General features: G+C 47.9%; 1 protein-coding gene and 1 long non-coding RNA gene across 34 annotated transcripts in view; one reads left to right on the top strand and one right to left on the bottom strand.

The window, feature by feature from the left end:
• The first annotated feature begins 3,800 nt into the window (after positions 1-3,800).
• LOC123575511 (uncharacterized) lies at positions 3,801-19,036 on the top strand. The gene is made up of 2 exons (XR_006700771.3): positions 3,801-4,025; positions 18,914-19,036. It is a non-coding gene; the product is annotated as an uncharacterized lncRNA (long non-coding RNA).
• FBH1 (F-box DNA helicase 1) overlaps positions 11,956-27,284 on the bottom strand; it is a 50,849-nt gene continuing 35,520 nt past the window's right edge. For 15 of the 33 annotated variants that reach the window (XR_012417405.1, XR_012417408.1, XM_074000930.1 and 12 more), the window contains 6 exons: positions 25,896-25,971; positions 25,086-25,283; positions 24,119-24,244; positions 22,057-22,163; positions 13,002-13,133; positions 11,956-12,436 (listed from right to left, as the gene is read on the bottom strand). Coding sequence is in view for 19 of the 33 variants with exons in the window: in XM_074000930.1 (XP_073857031.1) it covers positions 12,266-12,436; positions 13,002-13,133; positions 22,057-22,163; positions 24,119-24,244; positions 25,086-25,283; positions 25,896-25,971 (810 nt within the window). In the remaining 14 variants the exon portion in view is untranslated. The remainder of the gene's footprint in view (positions 12,437-13,001; positions 13,134-22,056; positions 22,164-24,118; positions 24,245-25,085; positions 25,284-25,895; positions 25,972-27,284) is intronic. The other 18 variants (XR_012417400.1, XR_012417407.1, XR_012417402.1 and 15 more) reach the window with 3 other exon arrangements.

Here is a 27,284-nt window from a genome sequence, read left to right as displayed (position 1 = left end):
TCCCAAGTAACTGCGATTACAAGCGTGCACCACCACACCTGGCTAATTTTTGTATTTTTGGCAGAGACAGCATTTCACCATGTTGACCAGGCTGGTCTCGAACACAGGTGATCCACCCGCCTTGGACTCCCAAAGTGCTGGGATTACAGGCTTGAGTCACCGCAGCTGGCCAAGAAATAAGACTCTTAACTTTCCCCTTTTCATTTTTTTTTTTTTAACCATTTACAACGTTCTTTATTCCCTTGTATAGATGCAGACTTCCATTTTCTTCCTGCCTGTCTAACTTTTTAACATATATCTTGTGGTGTGACTTTCCCTGTTTAAACCCTTCTCCAGACATTAGGAAGTGGGAGAGCAGGGACCAAAAGACACAGGGAAAGGACCCCCGTTTCTGACTTTCCACCCCTGTCGTCCACAAGGACCTCTTCCTCTTGGCTGAGGCTGCCCCCTGCTGGCTCGGAATTGCACAGCGCAGAGCGGAGTCCCGAGTACTGCGGGTTTGCCTCACCACGGGGCTGTGCTCCTTTGAGGCAGGACCAGCCCGACACAAATCACAGCCTCCCCCACACCTCACACTGCCGGGCACTAATCTAAACTCAATGTGTGCATATTTTAGGGAATATTAGGCACTATATTACCCGGGGGTTTAGTTGACACTTTACTCCCCTCAGTGACTGTAAATCCACCCATTCTAATGGCACTGTTCTTAGCTATTCAGGATGAAACACCCACTCCTCTCCTGAAACCTTCCGTCCCTCATCCTGACTCGCAGTTCACAGAGGAAAGTGCCATACCCGAGGTCCTCTGTCAATTACAAGGCTAAAATGCACTAAAAGAATCACCAAGGATGGCAGGGCACAGTGGCTCATGCCTGTAATCCCAGCACTTTGGGAGGCCAAGGCGGGTGGATCACCTGAGGTCAGGAGTCTGGCCAACATGGTGAAACCCCGTCTCCACTAAAAACACAAAAATTAGCCGGCCATGGTGGTGGGCGCCTGTAATCCCAGCTACTTGGGAGGCTGAGGCAGGAGAATCACTTGAACCCTGGGGGTGGAGGTTGCAGTGAGCCGAGATCACACCCCTGCACTCCAGTCTGGGCGACAGAGTGAGACTCCAATTCAACAACAACAACAAAAAACACCAAGGAGAAATGTTCCACACAAAGGAGGAGAAAGAATGGGAATGCAGAATTCCACTGGGGCTCCTCTATCCTGTTGGGGTGCCTTATCACGCACTGACACAGAGGGGCTGACCTCCCCTCTCCCTGCTCCCGCCGCGCGTGGGCACCTGGCCTGGGCGTGGCCTCCAGGGCCTCTCAGCTAGACTACAAAGCTGTTGAATACAGAGAATTAAGAGCACAGTGCTCACAGGGCAGTGCCCAGCAGTGGCCTCAGAAGCACTGACCGGCTGCTGGGCCTCCTGTTCCTGGGCTCTCCAGGCGACTTTGGGTCCTAACCATTTTCCAAACCTAAGCCTCCCATTTCCCGGGACTCTATGAGCCCCTCGTATCTTTCCAATACGTTTCTTTTTTCTTTGTAACAGATTCGGTTTTCATTACTTGTCACTGAAAAGTTCCTAGCTGATATGAAATTCGGTACCAGGAGTGGGTATTGCAAATTATGGAGAAGAGGGGAGATAAGGAACGTCTGCGGTTGGTTATCTGCCTTAGAGAGGAGAGAAAAGAGCAAATGTTCTGATGATATGCAGAGACAGGGACGGAGCAGCCCAGGAAGTTCGGTAATTAGTTCGCCAAGAGGTGCCTGGGATGTCATGCCCGCTGCAAGCCCGGCTCTTGGAGACTGTTGCTTCCATCCTGAGATCGTATGGCTACGAGAAATCTGAGGCCATAGGCGGGTGACTGCTTTTAATGGCGCTGAAAAACTTAGAGAATTAGAAGTTCAAATCTCTAAAGTCTGAATTCAAGCCACAGACTGAAACCTAAAGACTTCCTAGAACAACATGGAATTTCATCCCTTACAGATGCAAGGCCAGGATGTCTGAAAACCCGTCTTAAGAGTCTGAGCCTTTCGCTGGTTGCGGTGGTTCATGCCTGTAATCCCAACACTGTGGGAGGCCAAGGCAGGTGGATCGCTTGAGTCCAGGAGTTCAAGACCAGCCCAAACGACATGGTGGAAACCCTGTCTCTACAAAAAACACGAAAACTATCCAGGTGTGGTGGCATATGCCTGTAGTCCCAGCTACTCAAGAGGCTGAGGTGGGAGAATTGCTTGAGCCCAGGAGGTAGCAGTGAGCCGAGATCATGCCATATAGCACTCCAGCCCGGACAACAGAGGAGACACTGTCTCAAAAAAAAAAAAAAAAAAGAGTCTAAGCTGTCAAGTTGAAGAACATTAGCTGAATCCATGGCCCCAGCAGGTTTCCCAGCTGGAAGGGAGAGCACTGATTGGAGAAGGGTGAGGTTCCTGTACTGGATTAAAAACGTAGTGGGACATTGGGAGGACTGATAGGATCCCCCAACCTCCCTTGCCCTCAGAAGCAGCCCTCTGTTCTGCCTCTGAGTGCTGCAACATTTCCTCCTGCTCGAGGGGTCATCTTGCAAAAGGAAGTCTGTTCTGCTGATGATTTTCTCCCCCTGCCCCTTCCGCATGGGGAGAAAACTTTGCTGAGAATCCCAATTAGACCCTCAGGATCCCAGGATTCAGCCCGTTCAGTGGGAACAACAGCTCCCAAGGCTGGGCTGGGCCCTGCTGCAAGCACCTCCACCCCCACGTCCCACCTGCGGCCTCCTCACAGGCCAAGCCCATAGCCAACGCCCAATGCCCCTGTCCTTCCTTCACAGTCTCCTACAGCCAACTCACCTTCCAGAACCAGATCAAGTTTACCTTCTCCAGGAGCCTCTGTTTTTTCAGTTTTGGGTTTTGTTTTGTTTTGTTTTTTGAGACAGAGTCTCACTCTGTTGCCCAGGCTGGAGTGCAGTGGCACGATCTTGGCTAACTGCACCCTCTGTCTCCCGAGTTCAAGCAATTCTCCTGCCTCAGCTTCCTGAGTAGCTGGGACTACAGGTGCGTGCCACCACGCCCATCTAATTTTTGCATTTTTAGTAGAGACAGGGCTTCACCATGTTGTCCAGGCTGATCTCAAACTCCTGATCTCAAGTGATCCACCCATCTTGGCCTCCCAAAGTGCTGGGATTACAGGCGTGAGCCACCGTACCCAGCCCCAGAGCCTCTGCCAATGACTCAATTATACAAAATCATTTGCCTCTGAGCCTTCATAACACTTATTATCTGCTCTATGCATGTGGCATCTGCAAAATACTGTCTTTGTGCAGTGGAAAGAGGATAGAACTTAAAAGCCTGAGTGTCGAACATCCATTCTACCCTTTGCTGGCCCTGTCACTTGGAGGCACTACGTGCACTGACATTGCCTCGTCTTCGCAGTGGGGATGACGGCACATGCACTCCCTTCCCAGAGGCGTGAGGGTTACAGGAGACCCTGGCGTCAGTCTCTCCCCTCACTAGCCACTAGAGATCCTGACAGTGAAGCCTGGTACTAATCCTCAAGAAGCTCACAGCCTGGTCAAAAAGAGAAGCATACCAGAACAAACACGAAGCAAAACCTTATGCCACAAGCTAGTAGATAATCACAAGCACACACACTAATGGGACACGAGCCCCATAAAGGCAGAGATGGCTCCAAGGCCTGGAGGCTTGAGGAATGCAGGACGTGAGCTGGAAGGATGGGTGGAATTTCAATAAATGGGCAGGGAGCATTCTAAATAGGGGAGGGATGGAGACAAAAACACAAACAGGAAATTGAGCGACATGTTCAGGAAAGACAGAGCATGGCCGCTGGGCAGCCAGGTCAACCGGCGGCAAGGCAGGGGTTGGCCAGGGAAGCACCGCGCCGCCCCTGCACACCCTGCATCCTCGGGTCCTGGGAGGGCTGCTCAGTAACTGGAAGGAAAATGAAACTGAAAAAGAGCAAAGGTCCCGTAGGGCCGTCAGCCCCAAGTCTCCGCTCGGCAAAACCGCTCCCTCCTGGTGGACGCCCTCACCGTGAAGGTCAGTGCTTCTCTTTCCAAAGCTGTGTCTTCATTCCTCTGGGCAGAGAGCCAAGAGTCCTAGTTACAGAAGTGTGTAACTGGGTGCCATGGCTCACCTGCAGTCCCAGCTACTCAGGAGTCTGAGGTGGGAGGATCGCTTGAGCCCAGGAGCGTGAGGCTGCAGTGAGCAGTGATTGCGTGACTGCACTCCAGCCTGGGCGACAGACTGGGATTCTTGTCTCCAAAATAATTTTAAAATGGGGTGTAATCTTCTTGGAGTCAATGCCACCCAGAGGGTACTCAAATTGCTGCCAGCCTTCCTGGGCTGCAGGGGCTGCGGGTATTTTCCAAGTGTTCCGGGAAGGCTTGGTGGCTCCAGAGGCGCCTGAGGGGCCAGCACAGGTGGGGAGCGGAGAAGGAACTCTGGGTGCCCATCCCCGTCCTGAGTGATCACAGCAGCTGCATTTGTTAACTGGAAGTAAAATTAGGCCTAAAGAATTCTATGGCTAAGAACATCTGAAAGCCTTCCATGCTATTAAATATTTATTTTATTGTTCATCCTGGACTCCATAGGCAGATGCTTTAAAAAAAGAAAAGAAAAAAGTGATCTTTTAGAAGAATTCTAACTCCAACTCTTCACATAGCTATGGGTTTGAGATTGAACTTGAGTTTTCATCCAAGCTCTGCTCTGTGATACTGAGCACAGAGGGCCCAGCCCAGTGACTCTTCAGAGCCTGTTTCTTCATCTGCACAAGGCAGCTGTCATCTGCCTCCCAGGTTTGCTGTGGGGACTGAAGGAATTCACATACACAAAGATCCGATAGCATCTACCTTCAGGAGGCTCCTAATAAACATTGACTTCACGTCCTAAATGAGATCTATTTACTTACAGGGTAATCAGCACCTGCCCCTTCCTTCTCGAATACATTCCCACTTTTTTAGGATTTATTCTTTCATCCAGCCGTATGCATCATGGAAAGCTGACCTCATCCCAAGCTCCAGGACATAAAACCCTGATGATTTGAAGCCATTCTTCCTTACAATGATTGGCTTAGGAGTGGGCAGGTCGCCCAGTTCTGACCAACAATATGTGAGTCAGCTGGAGAAGCCTGTGGGAAAGGCTTTCTTGCTCCCGTTCCCAGACAAAACCAGGTCCAGCTGCTTGTTCTCATGGTCCAACAACAAGCTGCAGACAGAGTGGGGAAGAAGGCAGTTGATTTCTGTAGCCAGTTACAGGGAGAAGGTCAGAGTAACTCACCATACTAATTTAAAGTTGTAAGTTTTTTTTTTTCAGTGCTTATATACATTTAAACCATATACCTTTGTGCAGGAGTACACCTCCAAGCTGAGGTATATTCCTCTGTTTAATCTGTCACTAGGGTCTGGGGTCTGGAAAATTACTTCAGAGCCTTGGAACGATTACTTCATTTTTTTCTTACTTGTTTTAGAGACAGGGTCTCACTATGTTGCCCAGGCTGGTCTTTGAACTCCTGGACTCAAGCAATCCTCCCTCAGCCTCCCAAAGTGCTGGGATTGTGGCCGTGAGTCGCTGCTCCTGGCCCAATTACTTCATTTAAAGTGGATCCTGGTACAAGGTGTACAAGAACGCCTCCATTATTTTAATTAAACTCTAAGGTTTGGGAGAAAGCCCAGGCGGGGTCTTAATGGACTTGTTTTTACACTCTAGCCTTTGTCCTAAGGCGCCAGTTTCTCCAATTTTCCATGTTTAACTTGTATATTCCTCAGAGTTATAATAAGGTCTTCCTTCCAAGGGCTGCAGGTGGCTGGCCAGGAGAAGCCTGCCCAGCGACACTGCCCAGCGACGCTGAGGCACCAAACATGAGCAGAGGAGGAAGGAACGCCTGGGAGCAGCTGAGCTGAGCCCCTGCCACCAGCCTCCTCCGCACGCCCGCGGAATCAGCACTTTCTGCTTCCCGCCCCGCCCCTGAGAGTCTTGCTCTGGGGCCACTCACAGCCAATTAAGTGGGGTTGTTGTAAGAGAGTCTAAAATACATGGAGCTGGCCGAGGACGTGGGGCCGACCCCATTGTGTGTGTGTGAGGCCATGATTAAAGTGTTACCTGTCACCAGGTGTCGCCAATTCATGGGGAAGCTCTCTCCATGTGACCTCCAGGCTACTTACTTTTTATTTTATTGTTCATCCTGGACTCCAAAGGCTGATGCTATTTTTTTTTTAATGTGATCCTTTGGAAGAGTTTTAACTACAACTCTTCACTAGTGGTAGTGGAAATACCATGGGTATTAAAAACTAAAGCATTTCCTAATCTGTGGGGTCCAGATTAGGAAGACATGTATTAGGAAAATGATTACTTAAAAAACAAAAAAAAAATTCAGGCAGGGCACAATGGCTCACGCCTGTAATCCCAGCACTTTGGGAGGTTGAGGCAGGTGGATCACCTGAGGTCAGGAGTTCAAGACCAGCCTGGCCAACATGGTGAAACCTCATCTCTACCAAAAATACAAAAATTAGCCGGGTGTGGGGGCACATGGTTGTAATTCCAGCTACTCGGGAGGCTGAGACAGGAGAATCGCTTGAACCCAGGAGGCGGAGGTTGCAGTGAGCGGAGATCTCGCCACTGCACTGCAGGCTGGGTGACAGAGTGAGGCTCCATCTCAAAAAAAAAAAAAAAATCAATCAGAACCACTGAATTGTACATTTAAAAAAGGAAGAAGAGAAAAATTCAGGATGTCAGCACTGTGCTGGCCGCTTCCTGGTGATTTCCTTTAAAAGACGGGCGTAAGGTGACAGAGGCCAGCCTGGAAGTGGACAGGAAACCCCAGCCTTTCCGCTGTGGTCCAACTTGGACTGACGCCCTCATGGCAGCCAGAGAGCCCTGCAGGGTTGAGGCAGGAGTGTGGCCGGGGTGAGTCTTCATTGTAAGACTGCAGGTCCCTCTACATGAGAGCGAGTTGGGCTGGGGCAGAGGCACATAGCAACATACACAACTGGTCCAGGAGGCAGAACGGTGGAGGGTCGCGGGCGGGTGGGTGGTGCGTTCTGAAGGTTGCGTGAAGAGAGCTTCCCAGTGAACTGGCATGAAGAAAAGTATCAGCCGGATGATGGTGCCGTTTCCGGAGGCGGGGAAGGGTGCATGGAGGAGGCAGCAGAGCTCGGAAGGAAGTCAGGGCCTGTGTCTGGGACATGGCAGGGCTGAGATGTCACGAAGACAGCAAATGGAGTGATCGATTGGCAACCTTGGCGTTTGAGCGGGAAGCCCCCGTCCCTCCGTCTAACCTACCTCTCAGGCCAGGCCGCTAGGGATAAAACACACACAGGTCCCCGGTAAGGAGGAACACAGGGGACGGCACCCCCTGGGCCCTCTTGGAGAACCTGTCCTTAAGTAGGCTGGGCAGAGGCAGAGCCCCTGCTGGCTAAGGGACCCCTGCCCCCACACCAACCCAGCTGTGCAGAGGTGCCTTGGTGAGGGGTGTGTGTAGCACCATCTTCATGTCTGGGCAAGGAGCTGGAGGAACCCTGCCTGCCTCGGTTCAGACGTCTCTACCGCTCCCACTCACTGCAAATCTAGAGTGATCAGCTTCCAGGCTCTCAGTGTACCCCACATTGCTAAAGTCAGGGGTTCAGGGTGACTAGGAAGGACTGAAGGCCTGGGGTCAGACGTGAAGATACATGTTAAATTGCTAATAGTCTGATTCTAGAGGTATCAAAGTCCCTTTGTGATCCAGTGAGTTGCTCCCAGACCCAGACCAGACACCACTGCAGGAAGGAAGCTGGGCAGGCAGCGTGACGGTAACCAGCTTCCCAGGCAGGAAGGTCCCATAGGGTTGCTGCACTGCCTTAGGTTGATTAAGCTGTGTCTGAGTCCACCATGTGACGTCTCTGCTCTCAAGCCTGGGCTGCTAAAGGAAAAACACCAACTAAAAGGATGGTGTTTGATTTCAACTGGGAGGGTGCTGCCCAGCACATCTGTGTTTTCCATCACTTTCCACTCCATTACCTTCTATGTCCATCCCAAATGCTCGACCCAGCACTTTGGGAAACTGAGGCAGGAGGGCAGCTTGACCCTAGGAGTTTCAGACCAGCCTGGGCAACAGAGCGAGATCTTATCTCTACAAAAAATCAGCAAAAATTAGCCGGGCATGGTGGCATGCACCTGTAGTCCCAGCTACTTGAGGGACTGAGGTGGGAGGGTCACCTGGGCCTGGAGGTCAAGGCTGCAGTGAACTGTCATTGCACCACTGCACTCCAGCCTGAGTGACAGAGTAAGACCCTGTCTCAAAAAAACAAAATTATTGGGTGAGAGTAACCTAAACTTGTTCCCTTACCACTTACAATGTACCCCTTTCTCCTTCATCTCTCCCGTCCCAATCCTCTCACCTGGCTTCCATCTCTCCTTTCTGAATTTGCTTCCTCTCAACACATAACCCTGCACAAACCTCTCTCAAAAACCCCTCCCTAAGTCCACATCATCCCCTACCCACTTCTTGCCTCTGGCCAGCCTTGCTTCCTGAGTGAGAACTAGTCTACGCAGTGTCCGTATCTTCCCCTCCCACTGGTATTTTACAGTTCTATCACACAGACACATCGTTTAGAGCCAATAGTCATGTAAGACACCTACCAAAAAGCCCCTCCACCTGCCCATTCCCTCTCCCAAAAGGAAACATTTAGAAATCTTTCTGCTGAGTGTCTCAGTGCGTGTTGTCTCTCTGAGATGTCTCTAAATGATGGGCTTGCGTGGGCTTCTGCTTCCATGGTCGAGTTTCAGGCGCTGTAACTGACTTCCTGCCACTGAGGCTGAGATTCGGCTCGTTCACGCCACATGTGCACACAGCTCCTACCTACAGTGCATGCTCACCCTTATGAAGGCCACAAAAGCAGGCACACTCCACTGAGTTGGCGAGGTCGGGGGTCAACTACAGTTCTCTCCTATACAACTTGTTGCCTTCCAGAGGCCTAATCACTGCCTTTTCCCCCCAGGCTATGTCCGCACTCTGTCACCCAGGCTGGAGGTCAGTGGTGCAATCATGGCTCACAGCAGCCTCAACCTCCCAGGCTCAAGCCATCCTCCCACCCCAGTGTCCCAAGGAGCTGGGAACAAGGCATGTGCCACCACGCCTAATTTTTTTTTATTTTTTGTAGAGATGGGGACTGCCTATGAGGCCCAGGCTGGTCTTGAACAATCCTCCCCTCTCAGCTTCCCAAAGTGCTGTGATTACAAGTGTGAGCCACCACGCCTGGCCAATGTGGGCCTATTTTCACCCATTATCCTGAGCATTTAATGAGTCATTTCAATCCAGAAACCCTTACCATCAGTTTCAGGTAATTTTCATAATTTAAAAAAATGTTTCGGCCAGGCGCGCTGGCTCATGCCTGTAATCCCAGCACTTTGGGAGGCCAAGGCAGGCAGATCACAAGGTTGGAAAATTGAGACCATCCTAGCCAACACAGTGAAACTTCATCTCTACTAAAAATGCAAAAAATTAGCCAGGTGTGGTGGCATGCCTGTAGTCCCAGCTTTTCAAGATGCTGAGGCATGAGAATCGCTTGAACCCGGGAGGTGGAGGCTGCAGTGAGCCAAGATCACGCCACTGCACTCCAGCCTGGGCGGCAGAGAGAGATGCCATCTAAAAAAAATTTTTAAATTGACTCTGTTGTCCATTGTCCATTTTCTTTTCCTGCAATTCCCATTTACAGATGCTCAGCTTCTTAAACTGGTTCCCTAGTTTTGTTTTTGTTTTTTAGAGACAGGCTCTCGCTGTCACCGAGGCTGGAGTGCGGTGGCACAATCTCAGCTCACTGCAACCTCCACCTCCCGGGCTCAAGCCATTCTCCAGCCTCCGCCTCCCGAGCAGCTGGGATCACAGTCGCGCGCCACTACACCCAGCTCATTTTTTGTAGATGGGTTTTGCCATGTTGGCCAGGTTGGTCTTGAACTCCCAAGTTCAAAGCGATTCACCTACCTCAGCCTTCCAAAGTGCTGGGATGACAGGCGTGAGCCACCACGTCCAGCCTCTAACTACTTCTCAATCTTTGTTTTTGTTCTACTTTCTAGATTCTCAGCTTATTCTTGTAACAGTTCTACTGGCTTTCTTTCATATTTTTTTCTCCAAATTTTTTTTTTTTTTTTTGAGATGAAGTCTTACTGTGCGTCCCAGGTTCAAGCGATTCTCCTGCCTCAGCCTCCTGAGTAGCTGGGATCACAGGCGCCCACCACCACACCCGGCTAATTTGTGTATTTTTAGTAGAGACAGGGTTTCACCACGTTGGCCCAGGCTGGTCTCGAAATCCTGATCTCAGACGATCCACCCACCTCGGCCTCCCAAAGTGCTGGGATTTCAGGCGCGAGCCACTGCGCCCGGCCCCAAATATTCTTTTATACGTATCTATCCTGCTACTCCATGGAATGCACTACCTCCTCTCATTCTCAGAATGTGTTAAAGATATTTAGATGTTTTCTTCTCCCTGTATAGACAGTTTGCTCCAAGTTGATTCTTCGGTTTTGACCTCTAGCCTTCATCTTAGGGGCCGGGTCATCTTCAGATGTTTGATGCTCCCCAGGATGGCTGCTACCTCCTTCTTGTTGTCTTTGCCCTTAAGGGTTAAAACACACACACACACACACACACACACACACACACACACACACACACAAACCTTTTACTGCCCTTATAGTATGGTTTCAGAAAGAAACCATAAATGAACACACACATCTTAGCCCTCAAATTTTTCACTCACATTTTAGGCCACAGTGGTCGGCTTCTCCCCCTCACTGAAACTGATCAGCTAATGTCAACTGACCTTGACAGTGCCGGTTAAACACCTGCCCACCCTTGTTTATTTGGTCTCTACTGCACTGGATGCTGAAGATCCCCTTTTCCTGGACTCCCCCTCTCCGGAGCTCAGTGGTGCTCCACCATGAGGCTCCTCTGGATCAGCTGTCGCTCTTCTTAAACCCTCTTCCTCTCTTCACCCCAAGCCTCGTGTGTGCCGGCTTTGCTTCTCAGATCTCTGCTCTTCTCATTCTCTATCCTCTCCCGGATTAACTCGGCGAAACCCTTCAAACTGCACCACCACCCACACACCGACAACTCTGAAGTCCCCAGGTCCAGCCAGGCCCTTTGCTGCAGGACAGATGTGTTCACCCAACAGCCTCGTGGATGGTTCCACTCAACATGCTGAAAAACAAACTCATCACTGCGTTTACACAAACCTGCTTTAGTTTCCATTTTCCCTGTCTCAATGAAGACGACCTCTACCACAGAGTGTCCCTGTCATGATCCCAGTACTCCAGAAATCCGACCGATTCTACCTTCTAAACATCGAGAGCAGAAGTTTCCAAACTTAGCATGCATGAGCACCACTTGTCAGGCTTGTTAGGTACCAACAGCTGGGCCTCAACCCTGAAGTTTCTGATCCTGCAGGCCTGATGTGGGGACTGGACATTTTTATTTCTAACAAGTTCCCAGGCGATATTGCCACTGCTTACTGGAATCACACTTTGAGAACCACCAATCCTCACATCCGTTCCCTCCTCACCAGGCCCCACAGGTGCTGTGGTCCAGCCCATCTGGAGTCATTTCTTGCTGAGATTATGATCCTGTTAGCCTTGTAATTTATCTGACCTCCTTAAAACATTATTATTAATTATTATTATTATTATTTTGAGACAGGGTCTCGCTCTGTCACCCAGGCTGGAGTACAGTGAACTGTAAGGTGACCACGGCTCGCAGCCTCAACTTTGAGCTCCAGCAGTCCTCCTGCCTTGGCTGGATTCAGGGCTGGGGCTACAGGCGTGAGCCACTGCTCCCGGCCAAAGTCTCAATTTTGATGCCCCAATTCCCACCCAAGACGTCACGTCTCATGCTCTGCTTCCTGTGTCATGTGAACGGTGACAGTGCTGTAGGAAACAGTAAACGGGAAAAAGGGCAGGCTCAGAACAACAGTGCTGACGCAGTCATCACACAGCGGTGTGCCAGTGCTATGATGCCTGTTTAATTGAAACCTTGTAATAAAAGTTTAAATACATAAAATGTTTTTTTTTTTTATCAAAAGAACATCCCCCACTTCCCCGACCAGATACGTCTGGGGTGGAGGCAAGTGGAGACTGGCTGTCTGTAGGGAGTGGAGAAATGGCAGGTCCAGCTTGGGCTGGTGTCCTCTTCCTCAGAAAGTGCTGTGGGTGAACCCAGAGTCTCAGGGAGCGGGAGCCCCCTCGCTGGCTTTCTTCACGCGGGGTCCTCGGCAAGCTGCTCTGCACTGCGGAGAACGTGCGCCTTGGCCTCAGAAGACGAGGAAGAGCAGAGCCTCGTGCCGGGGCAGCACGATGTTCTCCACGGTGCGCTCCATGGCGCGCACCTGCTCCGGGGAGGCCGTCAGGAACGCCAGGGGCCCGATGCGCTGCTCCGCGCAGGAGTGGCAGAGGTAGCCCCCCTTGTTTTCCTTCCTGTTGCTCTGTGGTGATGGACAAGAAAGAGAGCTAAGGAGAACCACCAAAGAACATGGATTTTCCAGCAAAAAGCATGGAGTTACATCTGCCCAGGGACAACGCATTTGAATTACAGTTACATCTGCCCATCACAGCTGCCCAGGGACAACGCATTTGAATTCTGATGTTTTCAAAGGGGTGCACACCCTCAGAATAACACCTCCCACAGCACCACCATCTAGGTGGCCTCAACACCCCCAAATTCCCTGAGTGCAGAAACAGCCATTTATCCAGTTGAGATAAACAACCAAGAAAAGCTGTGTTGGGACCCCAGGGAACAGCTCTCCCTCTAAGCGTGTGTCACAACCCAGCCTCCCAGACCTATGGCTTCAGCACGGCCAGGCAGCATCACGTGCCCTGACCTCTGACCCCGGGGCCGACCGCACACTTCTCGTGCCTCTCGTATGAAAAGCCCCTAATAAAGGATCACACAGCTCTCTCTTATCTCCCCACCTACAACGCAGAGAAGCATAAAGCTCACTAGCAAAACTCGCAAATGGCTGAATTAAGTCCCACAGACAGCAGACATACATAGGTGATGGGCAGCTTCTTCATGGTGAGGACGGTGTCGACAGGGATGGCATTGCTGCACTGTCCCACGCAGCAGCGCACCACGCCTGTTTTTAAGACGCTGCTTGTCAGCTCTGCTTGCAAGAAGTACTCCTGAGAAGGAAAGAGTGAGAAAGAGAACCATGGCGATACCTCCGCTAGGGTCTGCTGGGAACACAGTGAGAACCCTTTAGATGCGCTCTAAGTCCCAGAAAGAGAAAAACACCGACTGCCCTGTTCTCCCTTAGTTTCTCTAACTTTTCCCTGCCTCCAAAGCTACCGACAGTCCAACTGACAGTCTGATTGCCTTTTAAATATATATATATATATTTAACGGATAAACATGCAAAACTATTGCCTCTAATGACATTTCCAGAATATTTCTGGATTTTATTTTATGCTAAGGCATCCCCAGCTCAATCTTTAGAAAATTATTTGTATAGTCACATTACAACCCAGGTAGGCAACACAGAGGACCTGAAGAAAACTTGCCCCAAACATCCCTGTACATTTCCACCGTCCCGTGTACTGGCTGTGCTAGTGAGCAAATGATACCCTCGCTAAGCCTGTCTTTATCCATAAATGCAGATGGCACGGTGCCAGCTAAAGGTGGCTGCTAAGGAGAAGACACCCCTCAATTCATGCAAGGCACTCATGCCTGGCAGGAAAGGAGCACCCAGAGGAAGCGCTAGTGACCTCCCGGGCTGGAAACACCACAAGGACAGGGCACTGTCAGCTTCGCTGCTGCCCCGTGGGGCTCCACGTCACCGGCTGATCCGCTAGCAGGACCGCACACACCTGCTGCCCAGCAAAGGACAGTTTCGTATTTTCTGGATTACGACCAGCTACTGATCTAATTATTCTACAATCTGTGTCCTACATTTTGATTTCTTTGGTCTTTACTCTTAGAGGGCCTGCCTACTAGGTATGAAAAAGAACCGAAAACCACCATGCAAACAATCAAGTTATGGCCAACAAGTACTAACAGCTGACGAAGTGAAATCATGTCTGAAGTCACAGATTTTGCGGAAGTCCCTTCGACTGTCATCTCCATTTCCTTCCCCAGGGACAGCCAGGACCATGAACCTGGCGAGGTGCCTCCAACCCACTGTGAAATAGCTTCTTGTTTACACACGTGTCCAAGGACACAGGTCTCCTTTTACAGGTGTCTATTTACATGAATGTTCCACTTCTGGCTTCCTCCTCACCTAGTTGTTCTAAAATGCTGTAGGGGACTCAGTCACAGCACTCTCTTGTATTTTATTTACCCATTCCCTTGCTGTGGTTACTCGGTTGTTTCCAAACTACTTCCAACAATGCAACAATGAACATCCTTGTACCTGACTCCCTGTCCACTCCAGAAGTTTCTCCAGGGCTGGGCTCTCAAACCGTTTTTGATGCAGTTACCATTATAATGCTATACACATATAATGCTATTCCACACATATGGAAGAAAAGTTTCACAAAACATGATTTAACCTAACATGCAGTGTTCTCTGATTTCTTTAGATTTTATGCCATTTCACTCTTTTTAAGCCTCTCATAACCCACTAGATTAACTGTTTTTATTTATATAAATTTAAGGGATAGGGGTCACACCTGTAGTCCCAGCACTTTGGGAGACTGAGGTGGGAGGATCGCTTGAGCCCAGGAGTTCGAGATCAGCCTGGGCAATACGGCAAAACCCTGTCTCTACCAAAAATACAAAAATTAGCCAGGCATAGTGGTGCACACCTGTAGTCTCAGCTTCTGGGGAGGCTGAGGTTACAGTGAGCTGAGATTGTGCCACCGCACTCCAGCCTGGGCAACAGAGCAAGACCCTATATCTAAACAAACAAACAAAAAGAATCTAAGATTCTGTGAGACCAAGAAGCTGTCTTTGGCCAGATGTAGTGGCTCAAGCCTGTAATCTCAGCACTTTGGGAGGCCGAGGCGAACTGATCACTTGAGGTCAGAAGTTTGAGACCAGCCTGGTCAATATGGGTGAAACCCCATCTCTACTAAAAATACAAAAATTAGCCAGGCATGGTAGTGCACGCCTGTAATCTCAGCTACTCTGAGGCTGAGGCCTGAGAATCATTTGAGCCCGGGAGGCGGTGAGCCGAGCAAGATGGCACCATTGCACTCTAGCCTGGGCTACAGAGGGAGACTCCGTCACAGAAAAAAAAAAAGCTGTCTTTGAAACATAACTTCATGTCACTTAACACCTCAACAATGTAATAATTTCCTTCACTTTCCCAAAACTTAAAGAAACAAATGAACAAAACGGCTTCTGGTGATTCTATTAGCTGTATTTTCTAAGGGGAGGGGTCAGAGAAAAAGAAGGTTGCCCTGTTCTTGGGAGATGAAGAGACAGCATTCTAGGCAGCACAGGAAGCAATGGCTCGCTTTTTATCTCCAAAACACCCCCACCCACGGCTTCACTATTTTCAACACGCTTTCCTAGCCCCTGAACTACTGCCCAACTCGGGATCTTCATTATCCCCATGGCCTTCCCTCCTGGACAGACTGAATTCAACACTTCTAAAACAGAATATCCCCAAATTTATTCACAGGCTGTGATCAACAACAACAAAAAAGGCCGGACATGGTGGCTTACGCCAGTAATCCCATGGGAGGCTGAGGCAGGTGGATCACTTTAAGTCAGGAGTTCGAGACCAGCCTGGCCAACATGGTGAAACTTCGTCTCTACCAAAAAAAAAAAAAAAAAAAAAACCAAAAAAAAAATTAGGCAGGTATGGTGGTGCACACCTGTACTACCAGTTACTGGGGAGGCTGAGACAGGAGAACCACTTGAACCCCAGGAAGCAGAGGTTGCAGTGAGCCAAGATCATACCACTGCCCTCCAGCCTGGGCGACACAGTGAGACTCTTGTTTTTTTTGTTGTTGTTGGTTTGCTTGTTTTTTAAAAAGCAGAGTGCATCCACCTCTCACAAGGTCTTAAAGCCTTAAAAAATCTGTTCCCATAAATAAACAGATTTTCTGCGACTTCCTCGCAGGACGCCTGAGGCCAGACAGCCCAGCCCAGTCTCAGTAACCCGGAAGTATTTCTCTAGATTCTGTATTCTTTTCTTCTCTGGGGAAAACAAAATGTACGCAGCAACCAACTGACAACCTTCCAATTAGCTTTAAAAAGTCTACTTCGCTTTTTGTTTTTGTTTTTTGAGACAGAGTCTCGCTTTGTTGCCCAGACTGAAGTGCAGTGGCACGATCTCAGCCTACTGCAACCTCTGCCTCCCGGTTCAAGTGATTCTCCCGCCTCACCCTCCTGAGTAGCTGGGATTACAGGCATACGCCACTACGCCTAGCTAATTTTTGTATTTTTAGTAGAGACAGGGTTTCACCATGTTGGTCAGGCTGGTCTTGAACTCCTGACATCAAGTGATCCGCCCTACTAAGCATCCCAAAGTGCTGGGATTACAGGTGTGAGCTACTGCACTGGGCCTATTTCACTCTTATGCATACAACTGGTGGAACTCTAAAGTGGTAACAATCTCCATGAAGAAATTGGCCATATCTAGAAAAGTCACACTTGGCCAGGTGCAGTGGCTCATCCCTGTAATCCTAGCACTTTGGGAGGCCGAGGCAGGGCGGATCACTTGAGCTCATGAGTTCAAGAAGAGCCTAGGCAACAGGCAAAACCCCGTCTCTACAAAAAAATACAGAATTAGCCAGGTGTGGTGACACATGCCTGTAGTCCCAGCTGCTCGGGAGGCTGAGGTGGGAGGATGGCTTGAGCCTGGGAGGCGGAGGTTGCAGTGAGCCAAGATTGTGCCGCCATTCTCCAGCCTGGGTGACAGAGCCAGACCTTGTCTCAAAAACAAAACAAAACAAAAACAAAACAACAACTGAAAAGTCACACTTGCATTTATCTTTATCCAGCAATTCCACTTCTAGAAATGCATGCTGAAGATGCACTGGCAAAAACATAAATGACCTGTGCATAAGATTGTGCAATGCGGCATTATTAATGAAAGCAAAAGGCTGGAAGTGACCATGTCCATGAGCGAGGATGGCATAAATCACGGTGCATCAACACAGAACACTACGCAGCTGATGAAAGGGCGAGAGAGCTCTGTGAGCTGATAAAGAGGGATTTCTTCATTTGGGTAGGACAATAAATAAAAGAATAAAAGGCCAAAAAATAAAAGAGTAAAAAATAAATAAAAGAGTGATTCCCATGAGTGCTTCTAAGTGACAAAGCAAAGTACACAACAGTGTATCTGAAATGCTACCTTTTGTGGAAAAGGAGAATACGAAAATACCTACGAATTTGCTAATACTTGCATAAAGAAACACTGAAGGATTAATCGCTAATTGTTGAAAATAACTACCAATGGTGGAGGCAGAGAACAGTCTGAAGTGAAGAGGGGGTAATGAGACTTCTCTCAGCACAAAGTTTTGACTTTGTTTTGTTTTGTTTTTTGTTTTTGTTTTTTGATACAGGGTCTCACTCTGTAACCCAGGCTGGAGTGCAGTGGCGCAATCTCAGCTCGCTGCAATCTCTGCCTCCTGGGTTCAAGCAATTCTCCCACCTCAGCCTCCCAAGTAGCTGGGGCTACAGGTGTGCACCACCACGACTAGCTAATTTTTCTGTATTTTTTGGTAGAGACAGGGTTTCGCCATGTTGGCCAGGCTGATCTCTAACTCCTGACTTCAAGTGATCTGCCTGCCTCAGCCCTGCAAAGTGCTGGGATTACAGGAGTGAGCCACCATGCTCAGGCACAAGGTTTTGACTTTGAAAACATTAACAGGCCTTACACATCAAAAAAGACCACTAAATCAAAAAGAAGCAAAGCAATCTCTGTAGATATTATAAATAAAATACATTTCTAACTGCAAATTAAGTTGGTAATAAAACCACAAAAGCAAAAAGGACTTACTTTAAGTAGCTTCAGAACATGATAAATAAATCATTAATGGAGAAATGGAGCTGTTAGGAAATCTTCAAGTCCAGTCAGTATTCCATTAATACCGGCATTATTTTGAAGATTATTTTTAAATACATGGAATAGTATCAATAAGTAATTAATAAATACTGTTATGAACCAAGATTTCAGTGTATGAGAAAAGATTCAAGTGTAAGAAAAGTAAAATTCCTTTTGTGTTAAATGTGAACTAGATTATGGAACACAATTCATGAGGGCTGAATGTGTTAAGGGCTAAAGCCTCTGATAATGCAGATACAGTGCAGTTTTTGAAACCCAGGAGAATGAAGAGAACATGTGTAAAAAGTATCATTTTTCAGCACTTACTGATGGCAGTGCATACCTGGTTAAAAAATAAATAACAAAGGCGCAGCTGTGCAACAAAGCAAGGTAGTGCCTATCTGTTGAGATGGCAGTTACCCTCAGAAAGCGGGGGCGGTGGGGGGGTGCTACGATGGCCAGGGGCCACCAGGACAGCTCTGTGATGGCTAGCAGATCCCATCTTCTCATCTGGTGGATGCTCGCAACATCATCATTTTAAACTGCATTATGCTGTTTTTTATATTTGTGTTATATTTAACAACAAAATATTGAAATTTGCCTGGTGTCACACCTGTAATCCCAGAACTTTGGGAGGCTGAGGCGGGAGGATCACTTAAGCCCAGGAGTTCAAGACCAGCCTGGGCAACATAGTGAGACACTGTCTCTACAAAACAAAAGAACAAACAAACAAACAAACACCAGCCAGGTGTGATGGTGCACGTCTGTGTTCCCAGCTACTTGGGAGGCTGAGGTGGGAGGACTGAGCCTAAGCCCAGGAGGTTGAGGCTGTAGTGAGCCATGATCGTGCCACTGCACTAAAGCCTGGGCAACAGAGTGAGGCCCTGTCTCTTTCAAACAAAGTTTAAAAACTGGGATTGGAATTATCAGTATGAATCACTGGTTTTTTTCTTTCTTTTCAAAAAGACACATTTCCTAGCTGTGCCTCTTCAAAAGATGAGCAATCAGCATCACTAACAGTGAAAAACCAACCCGCTCCCGGGAGCCTCCTTATGTGGCAAAGCACACAGCCCGCTCCGGCCTGTGGAGGTAAGCCTGCCAGAGACGCAGGCTTGAATCTAATCAAGCCTCGACAGCTAACTTCCAGTTACTGGAAAGCCAGGACAGGCAATGGCAGAACAAGTTACACAACCACGCCAGGAAGCAAACTAAGAATGGGAACGCTCTATAGGATGAATGAGCCAGTTTCTGCAATGAGACAAGAGCATGGGAGAAGTGGGGAGGGAGTCCTGCACAGCTCTCTATTAAGTAACTTAAGAGACAAGCAATCAAATGTTGGTTTGGACTCTGACTTGAACAAATCAACTGTAAAAAAGCATTTCTGAGACAATCATAAAAGCATAAGTATGGATTGGGTAGTAGAGGCCACATATTGTAATATAAAATATGAAAATGGCACGGTAGTTATGGAAAAAAAAAGTACCTATTTCTTGGAGATGTGTACATATAGGTATATGTACATGAGTATTTGTATATGAGTGTTCAGTGTGTTGCTTTCTTTACTTTTTAATGTCTTAAAATTTTCATAAGCAAAAATGAAAAGTCCCGTGTAGCCCATGTTTGTGAGATGGTATCACTGCTCGGTAATACCCTGCACACTTCTACCAATTGACAACATGGTTTTGTTACAGGCCTGACCACTTCTGTAACACGACTTCCATGAGAAAACCATACTAGAGGGTCTAAAAAAGCACTTATAAATCAAAGTTTATGCAAAAATGTTTGTATAGGTAGAGTTCATTTGTACATAATGATTTATTATGCTTAACTCCTGGGGATACTGGTTTAGAGATTTTTTAAGGTCACACTTTTCTTTAAACCAGAGGTCAGCAAAGTACACATGGGCCACATCCAAACAATGCCCGTTTCTGTGAATCCATTTTATTGGAACACAGCCACACTTGTTCGCTAATGTACTGTCAACAGGGACTCTCGCATTACAGCAGCGGGGCTGGGTAGCTGCAACAGAGATCATGTGACTTACACAGCCTGAAATCTTTGCTGCCTGGCCCTTTGCAGAAAAGTCTACAGACGATCCATGTGCCAGTAAAGATGCAACCAAAGAAAAAGGGCTTCAGTTCTAAGCTCTGACACTTAAGCTGTTGCACTCAGTGAAGCCCAGGTAAAAAGCTGCTTTGGGAAAAATGCATCAGATTTCAAATTCTGGAAACATTCCTATGGCCAAGTCAGTCTACCTAACAGAGGCCTGGAGGAAAAATGACAAAGGAGACACAAAAAATGTGATAAATATGCAAGCTAATCAGTTTTATGCAAGAAGCTTCTGCCCTCTGATGAGTCATTGTAGAGTATTTATTTGCAAAGCTTCTCCCTTTTAAGTTTTGATATTATCTTCCTCAAAAATGTGAAGAGAAATCCTATTTGTTCACTTTCTTGTCCGTCTCCCCACCTGGATGGGCTCTATGGGGGCAGGAATTTCCCTGCCCACTGTTATGCCCCAGTACCCAGAAAGGTGCTTGGCAAGTGTTAGGCCCTCGATAAATATTCCATTATGAGCATCAGGGATCTACTACACTTAATACCTCTGAGAGTTGAATATCATTTACTCAAAAGTGGTGACCGCCCACCCTGCCTGCACCCTGTGGTTCAACCCCAGAGCACGTACGGCAGTACGGCATGGCTCACCCCATGACAGTAGGCAATATGGAACTGAGAATAAACCATCCTGCTACACACAATCTTTGTTTTGGAGACAGCTAAGCAAGAAAGAGTATTTATATTAACTTTTACACTTAAGTTTTAGGTTTCAGGCTTAAATATCTTGGGTTCAGGGAGAGATGGACTAAGTAGTAACTATTAGCTCAAATTTCTGTTCTAGTTTCTGATGGGTTGAAAAGACTAAATGGTTTATACTCCAGCTGTTTAGGCAGAAAAAGAGATAAAAATAAGTAGAGTGTGAGAAGGTGGTGTGTGGGAAGGGTAAAGAGTGAGTGCTGACCAGCTCACTTTTCCACATGTCTGTGACAAAGGCCAGGTACCTGAACACTTACTCTCCCCGGCAACGATGTGTTCTTCTGGAAAGTCTATTGGTAGCAGCAGCAGATGCCATTTCAAAACGGACTAGAGTGAGAGGGAGGAAGGCTGGGTGCACAAAACCTTCCTGGCATTTTTTCCCTATGAATATTGAGTATAGGGGCCAAGCAAGGTGGCTAACACCTGTAACTCCAGCACTTTGGGAGGCTGAGGCAGAAGGATCACGTTAGCCAGGAGTTCGAGATCAGCCTGGGCAATATAGCAAGAACCCATCTCTAGAAAAAAAATTAAAAACTAGTCAGGTGTGGTGGCATGCGCCTGTAGTCCCAGTGACTCAGGAGGCTGAGGTAAGATAATCACTTAAGCCCAGGAGTTTGACGAGGTTACAGTGAGTGATGACTGTGCCACTGCACTCCAGCCTGGGTGACACAGTGAGATCCTGTCTCAGACCAAAAAAAAAAAAAAAAAGAACTAATTGAGTAAGGGAGAAATTAAGAAATACATGACCACTGCCGGTATCTTTTTTTTGAGACAGAGTCTCGCTCTGTCGCCCAGGTTAGAATGCAGTGACGCCATCTTGGGTCCCTGCAACCTCTGCCTCCCAGGTTCAAGTGATTCTCCTGCCTCAGCCTCCCGAGTAGCTGGAATTACAAATGCACACCACCACACCTGGCTAATTTTTGTATTTTTAGTAGAGAAGGGGTTTCACCATGTTGGCCAGGCTGGTCTCAAACCCCTGACCTCAAGTGATCCGCCCGCCTCAGCCTCTCAAAGTGCTGGGATTACAGGCGTGAGCCACTGTGCCTGGCCCACTGCTGGTATCTTAAACAGAGTTTTTTAAACTGAATTAGGAAATGACTTAGAAAAGAACCACATTTTTGTTTCCTTGGTTAGAACACTTCTTATACTGGTCGTCGGCCTTTGCACATGCAAGCAGCGTTTCTCTTCCAACCGAGGATCCTGATCCGAAGGCCTCTGAAGGCTCCAGGTCAGCCCCTCATGCAGACTAAATAACATTCAATGGCATCAAGTTAGCTCATGCTGCCCGTTCCACTTACCCCAGCCAAAGTCAAAATGTTTTCCAATGATTTGGTCATGATGAGACGTTTCTTGGCTCGAGTTACTGCAACATACAGTAAATTCCATTCATCCTCAGAAAATGACTCTAAACAAAGTAAAGGGGAAAAAATTCAACTAAAAAGCCTTACAAAAGCTTACAAAACCTTATGTCTCATCTAAATGTTTACTAGCCCCCATCCATTCCCTGCAGAAAACCACTCAACATTTGTTGGCTGTAAATACAAAATTTTCCTACAAATGCCAGTTCCAAAAACAAACCAAATCCCAGCAGACTAGTGGCACAAAATACTGGGTTTTATTTAGTCCTGCTACGTAAATCCTGGGAATGTGTTAATTGGTTATTCGACACCCACAATGTGCCAGATGGCTGTTTACAGTCATTATGCCAGTTCTCACAAAAAACCCATGAGACAGCTGGGGAAACCGAGGCTTAGACAGGTTAAGTCACTCCTACAAACAAGACCTTGGCTAATCAAGGGCCTGGGAGCTGGACCGAGTCTGCTTGTCTCCTTCCATTTCTTTACACTGCCTCTGGACTACCAGACTCCCATTTGGAAATGCCTGACACTGTCACGGGACAACAAGGAAGACACACAGGTGTGCTGTGTGCTGTGTGTCTGTGCTGCCCAACCGCACATCTCATCTCCCATCTCGATTCACCACACAATGGCAGGAACTCAACAAAGAGCAGCAGATCCAACGGCGTGCAAAAAGCTGCGGAACTGTACACTTTGGATGGGGGGGTTGTGTGGCATGTAAATTACATGTTCCCCAAAAAATTACATTTGTAAACATGTAAACCAGAAGGGCGAAAAAGGTGGTACTATAGTAAACTTCTCCATGGCCGCCTCCCTTCCTCTCTCCACTCCAAATCATGTTCTATATTCGCCAGCAGTCACGAATGCTGTGGTTTCCATTTTCAGCATGCCAATGTGTGCTAGGCCCCAAATTTCCAACCTACAGTTAACAGACAGCTTTGTTTGTTTGTACATAAATTTCAAACGGTTTTATCCTAAGATTTAAAATCAAAGCAAAAGCACTGATGCTCAGAGTACAAATTTATTACAAAGCAGCCTTGAGTACAAATTTATTACAAAGCAGACAAGGCCAGGCATGGTGGCTCACACCTATAATCCCAGCACTTTGGGAGACCGAGGCGGGTGGATCACCTGAGGTCAGGAGATCGAGACCAGCCTGGCCAAAGTGGCGAAACCCCGTCTCTACTAAAAAACAAAAATTAGCCGGGCATGGTGGCACGCGCCTGTAGTCCCAACTACTCTGAGGCAGGAGAATCGCTTGAACCCGGAAGGTGGACATTGCAGTGAGCCGAGATCGTACCACTGCGCTTCAGCCTGGGTGACAGAGTGAGACTCCATCTCAAAATAATAATAACAACAACAATAGCAACAACAACAACAAAGCAGACAAATGTCTGTGGTGGCTCACGCCTGCAATCCCAACACTTTGGGAGGCTGATGTGGGAGGATTGCTTGAGCCCAGGAGTTTGAGACCAGCCTGAGCAACATAGTGAGACCCCCGTCTGTACCAAAAAAACAAAAAACAAAAAAAAAAACAGACAAATGATACAGAATGCTTACTACTTCTCCTTTTGTGACTTTCTTATCTCTTTAATAAATGAAGAGGAATTAATTAAAGGAATTACTTGGTAAGCAAGTAAACTATACGTTAAAGCTTTCATGAGGCTGGAGACTCAAAGCCTGATGGTGAAAAACCTGGAGCTGAGAGCAGCGTGGGGCTCACAGGTGGAGCTGAGAGCAGCGCGGGGCTCACAGGGCCACCACAAACATCATCACCCCACACGCAGCCCCCAGAGGGGTGCGCCTTGGGGAAGTTTTGTTTTTTAAAAAACCACAGTATAAGAATCAAAAGTTTAAGACTAGGAGGTGTTTTGTGGTTTTGTTTTTCCAGAAGTGCCCTACCAGGAGGCCACAGCATCCAACAAACAACAAGGCAGTGAAAAGGAACAATTCAGTCACCACTCACTACAACAGCACCTGACACTACCCGGCCACCTCTTACCAACTCTGAAGTGGGGAAGCTGGGGCAGGTTATGCCGGGCACAAGGCACTTTCACAAAATCATCCAAAACATGCACAGTGTCAAACTCCAGACCTTTGGCTTTGTGCACAGTGCCCAGAATGTACTCTAGGATAAAAACACAGCACACGTTAGACGGGGCTTCAAAGGCAAAGAAACGAGATGACAAAAACATACATGCTTCCCACTTGACTCTGAACTCAAACAGTTCTTGCCTAAGCGCAGTTTTGTGGGAAAAGGGGGAAAGAGGAAACAACTGTCGGGAACAGAAAAAAGAAAAAGACGAGGAGAGAAGTTGAAAATTAGTTGCAGGAGTTAGTGCCTCTCAGAATCACACCCCAGAGGCCAGAGTGGCTCTACCCACCCTCTGGATCTAACACATGAAGGGACAGAGCCCAGAAAAGGGCTGCACGGCTTGCCTGACATTACACGTGGCAGACCTGGGACTAGAAAATCCCATTCTATGGGCTTGAAAGTAGAACAGAAATAAAGAGCCCCTGAGGAAGAACCAGAACCCTGCTCCCCTCTCCCTTAAGCAATAAAGCCATCTTTGCTCAAAGATATTTCACACAGGGAAGAAAACAGCAGAAGAGGCCAGGCGCGGTGGCTCACATCTGTAATTCCAGCACTTTGGGAGGTCGAGGTGGGTGGATTACCTGAGGTTGGGAGTTCGAGACCAGCCTGGCCAACATGGCGAGACTCCATCTCTACTAAAAATACAAAAACTAGCCAGGCGTGGTGGCGGGGGCCTGTAGTCCCAGCTCCTCAGGAGGCTGAGGCAGAAGAATTGCTTGAACCCAGGAGGGGGACACTGCAGTGAGCCAAGATCATGCCACTGCACTCCAGCCTGGGCAACAGAGCAAGACTCTGTCTCAAAACAAAAAAAAACAGCAGCAGACCATCTGCTCCTCCTCTTAGGGGGAAGGTAAAAACCAACTGTTTCCCTTACCTGCAAAGTCCAAATCTTCTATATGGCATTTTTCTATCCTTTGCACCAGCTCTGGAATCCTGATGTTATACTTTTCAACAACTGCAATCTTGGCTTCGAGCTCCTTGTCCTCAGCAGCGGTCACATACCTCTTGAAGCCACTAAAGCCTTCTTTGTGCACCCATCTTCTGATAAATCTGTCTTTAATGACGAGGTTTTCTAAGGAGAACACACGCACAGGTTAAGGTGACACAAGCTCCACTCACAGATGGTGGCAGGTACTGCATGTTCCTAAGCAGCCGCACAAGAGCGGACGGTCTTAAAGTGGGGAGACCCAGGTTCCAGGCCTGACTGCATCACTAACTCGCTGTGTGTCCCTGGGCAAGTCAATGCAGTGCGGTGGCCTCTCCGTCTCCGACTGAGGAGCAAAACCCTAGGCTCAAGATCCTCACCTACTTCACAGGGATTTGAAATAGCGCAGTCAACAGGAAAAGAAAAGCGCTCTAGAAATGTCTGACACTATCACTTGGGGCCCACGTGGAAGTGTACAACGTATAAAGTGGCCCAGGCAGACAGAAAGATGCAGGGGAAGACAGCCTATGGGACCAGTGTTGGAAAGAGACTGAGGCTCCTGTGGGGAGGATCTGGAAAAGTCTGTCAGTATCTATGAAAACAGGAGGCCTGAGGCACCCCCCTCTTCATGGGAAGAGAGCTCTAGCTCTCCCTTCTCTGGAGGGAAACGAGTCCCTGACTCAGACCGGGCCTGCTTCTTTCTCGTCCCTGTCCCTTGGGTGCTTCCTTCCAATGCACCAAGGCCAGGCGGGTACTCACGTTTCCTCCGTTCTTCCTCTGGCTGAAGAAGGATCCAAATATCAATGATTCTGTCCAATCCAAATGATTTAATCCCCTGAAAAAGTTTTTTGGTGGGATTTTTGTTTTTTTGTTGTGTTTTGTTTTGCTTGTTGTTGCTTTAACAAAACAAAATAAAGCAAATACAGGGATGGGGTTTTGAAATGAGATGGTTTCTTGGAAATGGATCTTGAGTTACACCCAAAGCACAGGCGGCAAGCAGGAAACTTCATGAAGCAGAAAGCGCGAGGCTGCCACGTGGCCTGAACACTCCCAGGGACCACATTCTAAGATACCGCTGCTACCTCAAACTCCTCCTACTCTTTTTAAAAAGGCAAGATCTATAGCTGCACGCTGCTTTCGCATCAATAAAAAGGCAAGTTAAGCACCTTCCAGGAACATGAGACGATTCTAAAGAATGCAAACAGTGCCTGAATACAAAGTGCTTGGCATGCACATTTACCACTGTTTCTTGTGAGAAAAGAACTACAGGCTGGGCACGGTGGCTCACACCTGTAATCCCCGCATTTTGGGAGGCTGAGGTGGGTGGATTACTTGAGGCCAGGAGTTCAAGACCAGCCTGGCCAACATAGTGAAACCCGTCTCTACCAAAAATACAAAAATTAGCCGGTAAACATGTAAACATTAGCCGGCAGACACCTATAGTCTTAGCTAGTCAGGAGGCCAAGGCACGAGAATCTCTCAAACTGGGAGGTGGAGGTTACAGCGAACCGAGATCCCGCCATCGCACTCCAGCCTGGGTGACAGAGCAAGACTCTGTCTCAAAAAAAAAGAAACTACAGAATGTCTCTAGGTCCAGATTCTTCTACATTTTAACAGGTCAGCTCCTGGAGGAGACAGCCTGACTGTGCCCTGTTTAGCCCAGATCTACGCTAAGCACTGGCTGGGCTCTGGCACTCACACAGCACCAGGCCCCATACAGAAGACAGATACGACCAGGGCCTCACACTCCAAGGGCTTGACATCTTTTAGGGAGGGACACGTAAAACACTCACATAAAACAGCGGACAGAATAACACAGTTGACATTATAACCCACAATCAGATGTGTGGTCACGTGTAATGACACATGGTACAGGTGATAAGTGGATTTAAGAGAGGTAGAGAGAACCACTTGCTTTACATCATGCCAGTGTGGATGATATTCCAAAAATACTACTCTCTTACAACAATGACTATGGCTAAATTATGTTATTATTTACCACACCAAATACTACAAGGTCATTAAAACAGTAATGAAGGAAAATATGCCTATGTGTTGAGTGAAAAACAGCATCCATTTCTAGGTACCCTATACTTGCAATTATGCAAAAATACACATCTATAAGGACAAAGACAAAAATAGCAAAAA

This window comes from Macaca fascicularis, chromosome 9 (assembly GCF_037993035.2).
Source record: "Macaca fascicularis isolate 582-1 chromosome 9, T2T-MFA8v1.1".
Classification (NCBI taxonomy): domain Eukaryota; kingdom Metazoa; phylum Chordata; class Mammalia; order Primates; family Cercopithecidae; genus Macaca; species Macaca fascicularis.
This window is presented reverse-complemented; position numbering and strand designations above follow the sequence as displayed.